Source organism: Nerophis ophidion, linkage group LG14 (assembly GCF_033978795.1).
Source record: "Nerophis ophidion isolate RoL-2023_Sa linkage group LG14, RoL_Noph_v1.0, whole genome shotgun sequence".
NCBI classification, from domain to species: domain Eukaryota; kingdom Metazoa; phylum Chordata; class Actinopteri; order Syngnathiformes; family Syngnathidae; genus Nerophis; species Nerophis ophidion.
This window is the reverse complement of record NC_084624.1, coordinates 36,009,172-36,024,831: the sequence shown is the minus strand read 5'-3', so window position 1 is coordinate 36,024,831 and position 15,660 is coordinate 36,009,172. Positions and strand designations below refer to the sequence as shown.

Below are 15,660 nucleotides of genomic sequence, written 5' to 3'. Positions count from 1 at the left end.
AAAAACAACAGCAAAAGTAGTTTTTTGATGCTTTTTGATGTCCTGTGATGAGGTGGCGACTTGTCCAGGGTGTACCTCGCATTCCGCCCGAATGGAGCTGAGATAGCCTCCCCCCCACCGCAAAAGGGACAAGCGGTAGAAAATGGATGGATGGCTATATAGTTCTGTTTCAGCACTCTTGTTTTGTTGCTTTAGTTGCCATGACGGCAGATTACTCTCACCTGCCTCTGATTAGTGTTTGGGACACTCACCTGTTCCCGGCCACTAATCAGAGAGCTATTTAATCCATCCTGTGGCCTCACTCGGCCTGGTGGTTTTGTTTGCTCCCTTGCAAGTTACGTTCTCGTTCACGCTCTTAATTCATGTTTTGACCAGCATCCTTTCGGCTAACAATTCTTGTTTTAAAAGTGCCGTGGGCACCGCGCAGCATATTTTTGTCTGCAGTTAAGAATAAATCATTCTTCTCACCTGGAAGCTGTTTCTTGAAGTTCCTCAATGCAGCGGTGCCGTAGCATTTTGGTTGTTAAAAACTCCCAAAATGTTGAGATCAATGCTTTTGTATATTTGCCACTTTTTTGATCAAATACGGTAGTTCATCAATTACGAGGTTAATTGGTTCTTTGACGGAGCTCTTAACTCAAAACATTTGAAATTAATTGAATTTAGTATAATATAATAACAAAAAAAATCACAATTTTAACACACAATATGCCTTTTAAAAATAAAAATAAATACTTTTTAAACAAGACACAACATACTGCAATTGAATGTATTACTAACAGATACAGTAGTTTTATGAAGTAATGTAATATAATAGAGTACTTGGAGAGTGGACTTTCACAGTAACTTCCATAAACACGGATGCATATGCAAAATTGCAATATATTTGTCCGTACAGTAATCTATTTATTTATATCTGCACCTTTATTGCTCTTTAATCCTGCACTACAACGAGCTAATGCAACAACATTTTGTTATTATCTGTACTGTAAAGTTCAAATCTGAATGACAATAAAAGGAAGTGTAAGTCTAAAACACGTTTTAAGATATTCAACAATTTACTGACATCTGGTGGCTAAAGTGGATAGTACAATTCATCACGTTCCATGTGTCAGGTAAACCGTGACGAATGGGACGATATGAATAATATCGTATAACATAAAAGAGGCTGCAGACACCAAAGGCTTACTGAAACCCACTACTATCGACCACACAGTCTGATAGTTTATATATCAATGATGAAATATTAACATTGCAACACATGCCAATACAGCCAGGTTAATTTACTAAATTGCAATTTTAAATTTCCCGCAGAGTTTCTTGTTGAAAACGTTGCGGAATGATGACGCGTACGCATGATGTCACGGACTGTCAGGAAATATTAGCGCAGCACTAGTTGCGGCTAAAAGTCGTCTCTTTTCATCGCACAATTAAACAGTATTCTGGACATCTGTGTATCTGAATCTTTTGCAATTTGTTCAATTAATAATGGAGGAGTCAAAGTAGAAAGATGGAGTTGGGAAGCTTTAGCCTTTAGCCACACAAACACGGTGATTCCTTGTTTGAAATTCCCGGAGGTGAAGCTTTACTATGGATCAGAGCGGTGAAGCGAACATGGATCACGACTACATGTCAACCGGCAGGTTTCGGTGAGAAAATTGTGTTAAAGAGTCGCCTCTTACCGCCTCTTACCGCCTCTTACCGCCTCTTATCGGATATCTGTGGAGTTTGCGCCGTCGACTTCGCTCAGACACTGGCCTCAAGACAACCGTGAACACACCCCTCCGACTATCAGGTACTATTTAATCTCACTAAAACACTAGCAACACAATAGAAAAATAAGGGATTTCCCAGACATATCCTAGTGAATGTGTCTAAAAACATCTGAATCCGTCCCAATGCAATCGCCTTTTTTTTAATTAATTTTATTTTAATTTTTTTTCTAGTCCTTCGCTATCAATATCATCATCCACAAATCTTTCATCCTCGCTCAAATTAATGGGGAAATTGTCGTTTTCTCGGTCCGAATAGCTCTTGCAGCTGGAGGCTCCCATTAAAAACAATGTGAGGACGTGAGGAGCCCTCACCCTTGTGACGTCATCGTTTGCGACTTCCGGTAAAGGCAAGGCTTTTTTATCAGCACCAAAAGTTGCGAACTTTATCGTGGATGTTCTCTACTAAATCCTTTCAGCAAAAATATGGCAACATCGCGAAACGATCCAAGTACGACACATAGAATGGACCTGCTATCCCCATTTAAATAAGAAAATCTCATTTCAGTAGGCCTTTAAAGATTGAAGTGGAGTGGAAACAAGCTCAGTTTGCAGCACATTCCCCAAACAATTGTTAGAAAATGTTTTGTTGTGACAAATAGTGCTTTTCATATTTGACAATTACTGTGAAAGACATGATTCCATTTGTCAGTAGCAGTACTGTAGTCACTGTAAAAGCTGTTGTTGTCCATTGTTTGCCTCCAGCTCCTGTGTGTCCTTATTAAAACATATCATGAGAATTAGCTCCAATGGAAATAGACATTGTGTGTGTGTGTGGGTGTGTGCGTGCGTGTGTGTGTGTGTGTGTGCGTGCGTGATGCTTCACAACATACAGTAACACTATAAAAAGGGAGGTTGTGTATATACTGAATGTTTTTTCCCCTAAAGGCACATCCAGCTTTTTCATCACAAGTAGGTACGTTCACATCTAGTTGAAAAGATGCATCTGATATAATTAGCCAGCAATGTAAATAAGCCTGATGAAAACTAGTCACACTTATAATTATCATCAGGGTAACATTTCTAGCGTTCCAGTTTTCAAGCTTACAGATGATGTTTATTTTTATAAATGGTACAATGTTGGATACTCATGTTCAATTATGAGGTTCATGCATTTTGGTGTCAGATTGCATACAGTTTTAGATGCCTTCAAAACACTTGTTTTGCAATTTTTATTATTATTTTTTTTTTACAGTGAGCCATTTGTGACATCACAGATTGTCGGACGTACTTATGTGGGCATTTCTAGTATCTGCTGTTTATGCAGATTTTACACTAATATGTATTATCTAGACTACAGGGAAGTTTGTTAAATGTAGATTACAATCCGAGTTTCATTTTAACTTTTCTAAGGACGTAAGTTATTTGTCCAAAAATGTGTTCTATTTATTACGATTATTTTTTTCTTGAATCCAAAAATATAGATTATTAAATTAATTGTCTTACTGCCCACCAAAAATCAGATTTTTAAAAAGATTTAATGACTTATACATTTTATTGTGGCTCAACAAAATAAAGTAAAGCAACCCAGCAGTTAAAATTGAAAAACATTGAGTCATAATTTAAATTTAGAAATTTTTAGTCAATATTTTTAATGAATAAGAATTGTATTGAGAAAAAAAGAATGAAACTGCGTTGAAACTCATTATTATTAAAAAATGTGTGTGTTAGTGTGTGTTAACGTATTTATACATATATACTGTATATATATATATATATATATATATATATATATATAATATGTATATGTATATATTTATATGTGTGTATATATATATATATATATATATATATATATATATATATATATATATATATATATATATATATATATATATATAATATGTATATGTATATATTTATATGTGTGTATATATATATATATATATATATATATATATATATATATATATATATATACAGAGGGGTTAGTGCGACTGCCTCACAATACGAGGGTCTTGAGTGGTCCTGGGTTCAATCCCGGGCTTGGGATCTTTCTGTGTGGAGTTTGCATGTTCTCCCCGTGACTGCCTGGGTTCCCTCCGGGTACTCCGGCTTCCTCTCACTTCCAAAAACATGCACCTGGGGATAGGTTGATTGGCAACACTAAATTGGCCCTAGTGTGTGAATGTTGTATGTCTATCAGTGTTGGCCCTGCGATGTACCTCGCCTTCCGCCTGATTGTAGCTGAGATAGGCACCAGCGCCCCCCACGATCCCAAAGGGAATAAGCGGTACGAAATGGATGGATGGACAGATGGATATATATATATATATATATATATATATATATATATATATATATATATATATATATATATATATATATATGTATATATATATATATATGTATATATATAGGTGTGTGTGTGTGTGTGTGTGTGTACATATATATATATAATATATTGTTTTCTGAAAAATGAATACAACACTTTATAGACGTAGTATGTATTATTTATCTTGAGTCGTTCGAGCGTGTCTTCTCTGTGTCACATGAGCAGAACTAATTAATGGCTTGCGTGTAGCTGTAGCTACACTAACAACGAATCAATCATGAGTGGGACACATGATCAATTATGATCGTAATTATAATATCAATGCGTAATTAAGCTGATAGCTGGACGACATTTAAGTCTCATCACTGGTGAGTCGAAATGTCAGCAATGACTCTGAATTTCAATTGAAAAAAAAACACTGATAAATGCTACACATTACTGCTCCCTGGCGTGCTTTATTAAGACTACACCTTCTTAAACAAAGCTAGAGTTTGAGCAACATTTCCCTCTGCCGGCAATAGAGGAGGATTCCAAGTACTATGTCCCTCATAAAATTAAAAACATGATTTGTACAAATATTCTTGAAAGTCGTATTTAAATGTTAAGGTTTAATCCTTTTTTTTTTTTTTCATTTTTAGAAAGTGATATTATTAATCATATTAAATTAAGAGATACAATGTATAAACATTGTATTATTTAATGTATCAATTTTTTTTTCATTTATTAAAAATGTGTCAATATGTATTTATTATTAATATTATTAATTATGAAAATGTTTTGATGTATGAGCACTATAAAATATGATGCTATAGCGCAGTGGTTCTCCTTTTTTCAGTGATGTACCCCCTGTGAACATTTTTTTACTCAAGTGTAATTCACTATAAAGAAGTAAAATACAGCACTATGTCATCAGTTTCTGATTTATTAAATTGTATAACCGTGCAAAATATTGCGCATTTGTAGTGGTTTTTCTTTTTCTTTTTTTATTTGTAAAAAAAAGATGTAAAAAAAACTACAAATTTGTTGCAAAATAAACAATTGATTCAATTATAAATAAAGATTTCTACACATAGAAGTAATCATCAACTCAAAGTGCCCTCTTTGGGGATTGTAATAGAAATCCATCTGGATTTATTCTAAACATTTCTCCACAAAAAAATAAATCTTTAAAATCAATATTTATGGAGCATGTCCACAAAACATCTAGCTGTCAACACTGAATATTGCATTGTTGTATTATTTTTCACAGTTTATGAACTTACATTCATATTTTGCTGAAGTATTATTCAATAAATATACTTATAAAGGATTTTTGAATTGTTGCTATTTTTACAATATTCAAAAAAAATCTCCCGTACCCCTTGGCATACCTTCAAGTACCCCCAGGGGTACACGTACCCCCATTTGAGAACCACTGTTCTAGAGTGTTGAAATAGAAATACGTTTAAAATGTTCTACTAACCAGTTTTATTATGCTTATTGTAATTATAAAAATACAATCATTTTAAATGTGTGTAACTTTTTTATAAATTTAAAAGATGTTGAACACAAACATTATTAAATCACAATTGTGTTGACTCAAACAATACAAACTGTACTTTATTTTCTTATTGAAAGGTTTTATTTGTGTTCCTTACTCCATCAGCATGTTGCACTTTATGAGATGACAGATGTCGTTATGCAGAATTAGGCAGCAGCAGAATGACAACGATATTCATATTAATAATAATAATATATGAGTTTGTTGTTCAAGAGGACATAAGGTATTTGACAAAAGCTTCGTAGTTGATGCATCCATTAGCATCCTCTTGGTTCTGCATTAGCTGCTCCACCTCATCCTCTCGCATCTTCTCACCTGGAAAACAAAGAAATCATACTCAAGGTGACACACACATACATTGTTAAAATATACATGCCTGTGTGTTTGTGTGTGTGTGTGTATACATATATATATATATATATATATATATATATATATATATATATATATAAATATATATATCTATATATATATATGTATACAGTATGTATATGTGTCAGGGTACAGTATATATACAGTACAAGTATATATATACATACATACATATATATATATATATATATATATATATATATATATATATATATATATATACGCCCGATTGTAGCTGAGATAGGCGCCAGCGCCCCCCGCGACCCCGAAAGGGAACAAGCGGTAGAAAATGGATGGATGGATATATATATATATATATATATATATATATATATATATATATATATATATTGTCTTTGCAGTGAGGGCAGCACGGTGGAGGAGGGGTTAGGAAAAGATTCTTAATGTTCTGAACGGGTAAACTGTGTAATTTTTGCAAATATTAGCTCACTTGGAATTTGATACCTGCAACATGTTTCAAAAAAGCTGGCACAAGTGGCAAAAAAGACAGACAACGTTTAGGAATGCTCATCAAACAATTATTTGGAACATCCCACAGGTGAAGAGGCTAATCAGGAACAGGTGGGTGCAATTATTGGGTAAAAAAGCCACTTCAAAGAAATGCTCAGTCATTCACAAACAAGGATAGGACGAGGGTCAGCACTTTGTGAACAAATGTGTGAGCAAATTGTCGAACAGTTTAAGAACATCATTTGTCAACGAGCTATTGCTAGGAATTTTGAGATTTCACCAACTACGGTCCGTAATATCATCAAAAGGTTCAGAGAATCCGGAGAAATCACTGCACGTAAGTGGCAAGGCCAAAAACCAAAATTGAATGCCCCTGACCTTTGATCCCTCAGGCGGTACTTTATCAAAAAGCGACGTCAGTGGGTAAAGGATATCACCACATCGGCTCAGGCACACTTAAGAAAATTACTGTCAGTAACTACAGTTTGTCGCTACATCTGTAAGTGCAAGCTAAAACTCTACTATGCTCAGCCAAAGCCATGTATCACAAGTGGTAGATAATGGACGGATATATATATATATATATATATATATATATATATATATATATATATATGTATATATATATATATATATGTATATATATATATATATGTATATATATATATATATATATGTATATATATATATATATATATATATACACACATACATACACCTACACACAGTATGAGTATGACGTTACCAAGCGTTGCCAGGACGTGTCTCAGCTCGGCGCCCATGACGGTTCCATTGCCCTCCTTGTCAAATACCCTCAGACCCTCCACAAAGTCCTCGAAGGTTCCTCGATCTTTGGCCTTGCAGATGTGCTGATGGATGGGAAGGAACTGATCGAAATCCATCATTTTGGACTGCATGTCTGCAAGGCAGAGACACATCATTAGGTACACCTGTACAATCACATCCATCCATCCATCCATCCATTTCCTACCGCTTATTCCCTTTGGGGTAGCGGAGGGCGATGGTGCCTATCTCAGCTACAATTGGACAGAAGGCGGGGTATACCCTGGACAAGTTGCCACCTCATCGCAGGGCCAACACAGATAGACAGAAAACATTCACACTCACATTCACACACTAGGGCCAATTTAGTGTTGCCAATCAACCTATCCCCAGGTGCATGTCTTTGGAGGTGGGAGGAAGCCGGAGTACCCGGAGGGAACCCACGCAGTCACGGGGAGAACATGCAAACTCCAAACGGAAAGATCCCGAGCCCGGGATTGAACCCTGACAACTCAGGACCTTCGTATTGTGAGGCAAACGCACTAACCCCTATCCCACCGTGAAGCCCTGCACAATCACAGTGTAATACAAATAAAATCACTTATTACTATAGTGGTAACAGCTGTTTTTTATCACTGTTATATCATCAGGAGATCTCCTGAAGATTGAGGGAACCCCTCATACTGTAAAACAGTTCTGTAGAGATGAAGTAGTCTTGTGATTTCTTTTCCCACACATACATATACATATATATATATATATATATATATATATATATATTGTTGTAGTTTTTTTTTAACTCGTAACAATATAATAATTTCATATCACAGTTATCATTATCGCTGTATTGTTGAATGTACTCCAAAAGTACTCTTACACACTGACATTTTTTTTTTTAAATAACAAATTAATAGGCACACTGTTTGAAAACTTACTATTTTGCATGTTTAATGTTTTAGTTTTGGTATTTTAGCCGTTTTAAGGGCTAAACTTTTACTGTTTTAAATATTAGTTTGTACTGTAGCACTTATTCAAAGGAATAGTATGTTACAAATAAAATCTATCATTATTATTATTCCTGGCGGGCGTCATGGTATCCTATTCTGTTCGGCAGTCCTTGAACCAGTGTAAAAACAGTCTCTTTTTTTTTTTGAGTATAGAAGGATCACTCTGTTGTAAGGGAGTGCAACTTGGATGTTCAATGTGCACAATGACATATCTTAGTTAATCAGACAGTGATGTGTTCATATAAGTTTAAATTGGAGTAAATCACTACTGAGTGGGGAAGGACGTTACTGATGATGAATAATATTGATCTATTGATGATGAATAATAACAACAACAGTTCCTCAATTATCCATTCATTTTCTACTGCTTGTCCCTTCTTAACAATACAATTGTTTGAAATTCAATAATACATGTATGTAATCCATCCAGCCATCAATTTTCTACCGCTTGTAATGATAACTTAAAGGTGTATGTGTGGGAAAAATCACAGGACTACTTCATCTCTACAGAACTGTTTCATGAGGGGTTCCCTCAATCATCAGGAGATTTTAATGGAAGCATTCACATACATACAATGGTTTGTATAGGGCACATGTGTATGTGAATGCTTCCATTAATATCTCCTGATGATTGAGGGAACCCCTCATGAAACAGTTCTGTAGAGATGAAGTAGTCTTGTGATTTTTCCCACACCTACATATGCGCTCTACCACGGTATCGAGCAATATTCTCTGGATAATTCAATCAAGACATATATATATATATATATATATATATATATATATATATATATATATATATATATATATATATACCTTATGTCAGGAAATACACAGGGGGGTGTTTCATCCCTACAAGCCTGTTTCACAGGTTTCCCTGCTCGTCAGGGGATTTTAAAATAAAATCTATGAATTTCAAATTTGTTTTATTTTAAAATCACCTGAAGAGCAGAGAAACCTGCTAAACAGGCTTGTAGGGATGAAATAACCTGTGTTTTTCCTGACCTAACGTATATTCCGCTGTACCCCGGTATTGAGCACTATATAACGGATAAACCACAGAAACCTATATATACATATATATATATATATACAGTATATAATTATTATTATTGATATTATATTTATTTTTTAAGACCTCACTTGCTCTGAGGGCTGCTGTACTGAAACTGTAATGTGGCCCACTATAAAAATGAGATTGACACCCCTATAAACTATGTTTATTGAAGATATTGGAAACCTTCAGCATGGAAATTTTTATGTTTACTTCGTTGATAAATATTTCAAAAAGTTTCAAAAGATGCCAAAAAAACAGGAGGTTTGTTGTCACCACACTCCAAGTGCATTAAAAAAAAAAAATAGCTACAATGTAAAATTGTTGGCCAAGTTTGTTTACGTTTCACTCTTGGTGGGATAGTTCTTATTCCAACTGTGAGATTTTTGATGCAGTGACTCAAGTTTTGACTGAACTGCACTTTTATCCAGATTTTCTCCACAGCTGTTAGGTTTCTTCTGCAAAGTTAAGTGTAATAAAAACAATTTTTGATACTGCAAACTGAATGAGTCGTACTAGAGTACTGAGTTATGTCAGCTGTGCATCGATCAGAGCATAAATACCTTCAGCTTTGGGCTTCCCGAGCACAAACATGATCTCGGCGTTGGTAGGATTCTGTCCCAAAGCTCGGATCAGATCCCCACATTGTCCGTAGGTGATTTTCATCTCGTTATTTGGAGTCCTGTCAAACAGCTGGAATGCATCTTTGAAGTCTGGAAAAGCAAAGACAACAAAAGGTTTTTATTTTTTTTATATTGCTTTAGTTTACATTTCTGCTGCATGGCAACCACAAATGTGAAAGCTATTGGAGGTTTAAAAGTATTTCACTATCAGAACTAAAACGCTAACACAGTGGTTCTCAAAGCTTTTTCACTAAGTACCACCTCCAGAAAAAAAATATGGCTTCCCAAGTACCGCCATAATGACCAACATTAAAATACAGTAGCATAGTAGGCCTAAGTACTCACTAAAACAAGGCAGAGGTTTTATTTAACAAGTATGTTTAACATTTGTGGCTACTGTAACATTACACTGTTTTGAACTGCAACACTGTTTGAATATAGGAAAATAAAACACTGTACTTTTAATTTAAGTTATTCTGTGGTGTACCACTAGTGAGAATCACTGTGCTAGCAACATCACTTTAAGACTTCAATGAAGTTAGCTTTAAATTTACTGTGTACTCAGTATATTGTTTTATGGACAGAAAAACAAAAGAAGGTAAGGTAAAATTGTGGGGACAAGAAGGGGATGAGACAGAAAAATAAAAACAACAACATCAGCAAATAAATGTACAACTATGATGCCAAAAAATAGAACAAATAGTCAGTTAATGATATCGATAGTAATAACAATGAAATAAAAATGAACATTATTGCAGTACAAATGGAGCAATACAAATACCAATATAAATAACAATATGGAGAATGAATAATAATAATTACCGATATTATAAACATAAACATTACAATTGCTTCAAATGCAACAATACATAGATTTAATGAATACTTGAATTACAAAGGAAAGCACATAAAGAGAGGTGAAGAACTGAGCAGTCAGTATTAACCTTATAGATTGTTATGGTATAAAACAGGTTAAGCTTTAGCAATGGTAATATATGTTTGATGAAACATAATTATATGCATGAGTGTCTGTATGTATATGTGCTCGCATATGTACAGTATCTATGTATGTACAGTGGGGCAAAAAAGTATTTAGTCAGCCACCGATTGGGCACGTTCTCCCACTTAAAATAATGACAGAGGTCTGTAATTTTCATCATAGGTACACTTCAACTGTGAGAGACAGAATGTGACAAAAAAATCCAGGAATTCACATTGTAGGAATTTTAAAGAATTTATTTGTAAATTATGGTGGAAAATAAGTATTTGGTCAACCATTCAAAGCTCTCACTGATGGAAGGAGGTTTTGGCTCAAAATCTCACGATACATGACCCCATTCATTCTTTCCTTAACACGGATCAATCGTCCTGTCCCCCCCTTAGCAGAAAAACAGCCCCAAAACATGATGTTTCCACCCCCATGCTTCACAGTAGGTTTGGTGTTCTTGGGATGCAACTCCCGCTCCTCTCTGAGCTGCTACCTTACCGTGGTAGAGGAGTTTGCGTGTCCCAATGATCCTAGGAGCTATGTTGTCTGGGGGTTTTCATGCCCCCTGGTAGGGTCTCCCAAGACAAACAGGTCCTAGGTGAGTGATCAGACAAAGAGCAGCTCAAAGACTTCTATGGAATTACAACGAAATGAACCCAGATTTCCCTCGCCCGGATGTGGGTCACCGGGGCCCCGCTCTGGAGCCAGGCCCGGAGTTGGGGCACGATGGCGAGCGCCTGGTGGTCGGGCCTGTTCCCATGGGGCCCGGCCGGGCACAGCCCGAAGAGGCAACGTGGGTCATCCCTCCAACGGGCTCACCACTCATAGGAGGGGCCATAGAGGTCGGGTGCGTTGTGAGCTGGGCGGCAGCCGAAGGCAGGGCACTTGGCGGTCCGATCCTCGGCTACAGAAGCTAGCTCTTGGGACGTGGAACGTCACCTCACTGGGGGGGAAGGAGCCAGAGCTAGTGCGCGAGGTAGAGAAGTTCCGGCTGGATATAGTCGGACTCACCTCGACGCACAGCAAGGGCTCTGGAACCAGTTCTCTCGAGAGGGACTGGACCCTCTTCCACTCTGGCGTTGCCGGCAGTGAGAGGCGACGGGCTGGGGTGGCAATTCTGGTTGGCCCCCGGCTCAAAGCCTGTACGTTTGAGTTCAACCCAGTGGACGAGAGGGTAGCTTCCCTTCGCCTTCGGGTGGGGGGACGGGTCCTGACTGTTGTTTGTGCTTACGCACCAAACAGCAGTTCAGAATACCCACCCTTTTTGGGTACACTCGAGGGAGTACTGGAAAGTGCTCCTCCGGGTGATTCCCTTGTCTTACTGGGAGACTTCAACGCTCATGTTGGCAACGACAGTGAAACCTGGAGAGGCGTGATTGGGAAGAATGGTCGCCCGGATCTAAACCCGAGTGGTGTTTTGTTATTGGACTTTTGTGCTCGTCACAGTTTGTCGATAACAAACACCATGTTCAAACATAAGGGTGTCCATATGTGCACTTGGCACCAGGACACCCTAGGCCGCAGTTCCATGATCGACTTTGTAGTTGTGTCATCGGATTTGCGGCCTTATGTTTTGGACACTCGGGTGAAGAGAGGGGCGGAGCTTTCTACCGATCACCACCTGGTGGTGAGTTGGCTGCGATGGTGGGGGAGGATGCCGGACAGACCTGGCAGGCCCAAGCGCATTGTGAGGGTCTGCTGGGAACGTCTGGCAGAGTCTCCTGTCAGAGAGAGTTTCAATTCACACCTCCGGGAGAACTTTGAACATGTCACGAGGGAGGTGCGGGACATTGAGTCCGAGTGGACCATGTTCCGAACCTCTATTGTCGAGGCAGCTGATTGGAGCTGTGGCCGCAAGGTTGTTGGTGCCTGTCGTGGCGGTAATCCCAGAACCCGTTGGTGGACACCAGCAGTGAGGGATGCCGTCAAGCTGAAGAAGGAGTCCTATCGGGTTCTTTTGGCTCATAGGACTCCGGAGGCAGTGGACGGGTACCGACGGGCCAAGCGGTGTGCAGCTTTAGCGGTCGCGGAGGCAAAAACTCGGACATGGGAAGAGTTCGGGGAAGCCATGGAAAACGACTTCCGGACGGCTTCGAAGCGATTCTGGACCACCATACGGCGCCTCAGGAAGGGGAAGCAGTGCACTATCAACACCGTGTATGGTGCGGATGGTGTTCTGCTGACTTCGACTGCGGATGTTGTGGATCGGTGGAGGGAATACTTCGAAGACCTCCTCAATCCCACCAACACGTCTTTCTTTGAGGAAGCGGTGCCTGGGGAATCTGTAGTGGACTCTCCTATTTCTGGGGCTGAGGTCGCTGAGGTAGTTAAAAAGCTCCTCGGCGGCAAGGCCCCGGGGGTGGATGAGATCCGCCCGGAGTTCCTTAAGGCTCTGGATGCTGTGGGGCTGTCTTGGTTGACAAGACTCTGCAGCATCGCGTGGACATCGGGGGCGGTACCTCTGGATTGGCAGACCGGGGTGGTGGTCCCTCTCTTTAAGAAGGGGGACCGGAGGGTGTGTTCCAACTATCGTGGGATCACACTCCTCAGCCTTCCCGGTAAGGTTTATTCAGGTGTACTGGAGAGGAGGCTTCGCCGGATAGTCGAACCTCGGATTCAGGAGGAACAGTGTGGTTTTCGTCCTGGTCGTGGAACTGTGGACCAGCTCTATACTCTCGGCAGGGTTCTTGAGGGTGCATGGGAGTTTGCCCAACCAGTCTACATGTGCTTTGTGGACTTGGAGAAGGCATTCGACCGTGTCCCTCGGGAAGTCCTGTGGGGAGTGCTCAGAGAGTATGGGGTATCGGACTGTCTGATTGTGGCGGTCCGCTCCCTGTATGATCAGTGTCAGAGCTTGGTCCGCATTGCTGGCAGTAAGTCGGACACTTTTCCAGTGAAGGTTGGACTCCGCCAAGGCTGTCCTTTGTCACCGATTCTGTTCATAACTTTTATGGACAGAATTTCTAGGCGCAGTCAAGGCGTTGAGGGGTTCCGGTTTGGTGGCCACGGGATTAGGTCTCTGCTTTTTGCAGATGATGTAGTCCTGATGGCTTCATCTGGCCGGGATCTTCAGCTCTCACTGGATCGGTTCGCAGCCGAGTGTGAAGCGACCGGAATGAGAATCAGCACCTCCAAGTCCGAGTCCATGGTTCTCGCCCGGAAAAGGGTGGAGTGCCATCTCCGGGTTGGGGAGGAGACCCTGCCCCAAGTGGAGGAGTTCAAGTACCTAGGAGTCTTGTTCACGAGTGGGGGAAGAGTGGATCGTGAGATCGACAGGCGGATCGGTGCGGCGTCTTCAGTAATGCGGACGTTGTATCGATCCGTTGTGGTGAAGAAGGAGCTGAGCAGGAAGGCAAAGCTCTCAATTTACCGGTCGATCTACGTTCCCATCCTCACCTATGGTCATGAGCTTTGGGTCATGACCGAAAGGATAAGATCACGGGTACAAGCGGCCGAAATGAGTTTCCTCCGCCGGGTGGCGGGGCTCTCCCTTCAAGATAGGGTGAGAAGCTCTGCCATCCGGGAGGAGCTCAACGTAAAGCCGCTGCTCCTCCACATCGAGAGGAGCCAGATGAGGTGGTTCGGGCATCTGGTCAGGATGCCACCCGAACGCCTCCCTAGGGAGGTGTTTAGGGCACGTCCAACCGGTAGGAGGCCACGGGGAAGACCCAGGACACGTTGGAAAGACTATGTCTCCCGGCTGGCCTGGGAACGCCTCGGGATCCCCCGGGAAGAGCTAGACGAAGTGGCTGGGGATAGGGAAGTCTGGGCTTCCCTGCTTAGGCTGCTGCCCCCGCGACCCGACCTCGGATAAGCGGAAGATGATGGATGGATGGATGGATGGGATGCAACTCTGTATCCTTCTTCCTCCAAACACAACTAGTTGAGTTTATACAAAAATGGATACATGGATGATACAGCAGAGGATTGGGAGAATGTCATGTGGTCAGATGAAACCAAAATAGAACTTTTTGGTATAAACTCAACTCGTCATGTTTGGAGGAAGAAGAATACTGAATTGCATCCCAAGAACACCACATTTACTGTGAAGCATGGGGGTGGAAACATCATGCTTTGGGGCTGTTTTTCTGCTAAGGGGACAGGACGATTGATCCGTGTTAAGGAAAGAATGAATGGGGCCATGTATCGTGCGATTTTGAGCCAAAACCTCCTTCCATCAGTGAGAGCTTTGAATGGTTGACCAAATACTTATTTTCCACCATAATTTACAAATAAATTCTTTAAAATTCCTACAATGTGAATTCCTGGATTTTTTTTTCACATTCTGTCTTTCACAATTGAAGTGTACCTATGATGAAAATTACAGACCTCTGTCATCATTTTAAGTGGGAGAATTTGCACAATCGGTGGCTGACTAAATACTTTTTTTGCCTCACTGTGTGTATGTTTGTACATTGAATGTGCTTGTGGACGTATGAACCATGTGTGTGTACGTATGTATGTATGATTGAATACACATGCGTATGTATGTATGTATAAATATAAATGCGCATGTATTTTTACATGTATATTATATTCATCTCCCAATATATATATATTTTTTAAATTTAAGGAAACAATAGATACAAAAAGTTGTCATACATTAATTTGGACCAAACATTAATGTTCACTTTAAAGTGAATGGAATAATGCAAAATCCTCAATATTGATATTCCCGAATGGCATAGGAACATCAAACAAGAATAATAAAGAATGATACCTCTGATATAGAGTAGAAGTGTGTATGCATGACGAGTTTAGCACTAAAGCAATGT

General features: G+C 39.6%; 1 protein-coding gene across 1 annotated transcript in view; it reads right to left on the bottom strand.

Moving 5' to 3' along the window:
- Positions 1-5,645: 5,645 nt before the first annotated feature.
- myl13 (myosin, light chain 13) overlaps positions 5,646-15,660 on the bottom strand; it is a 37,105-nt gene continuing 27,090 nt past the window's right edge. Inside the window, exons 3-5 of the mRNA XM_061920555.1 lie at positions 9,838-9,987; positions 7,176-7,349; positions 5,646-5,902 (exon numbers count right to left, since the gene is read on the bottom strand). Coding sequence (XP_061776539.1) covers positions 5,796-5,902; positions 7,176-7,349; positions 9,838-9,987 — 431 coding nt within the window. The 3' untranslated portion in view covers positions 5,646-5,795. The remainder of the gene's footprint in view (positions 5,903-7,175; positions 7,350-9,837; positions 9,988-15,660) is intronic.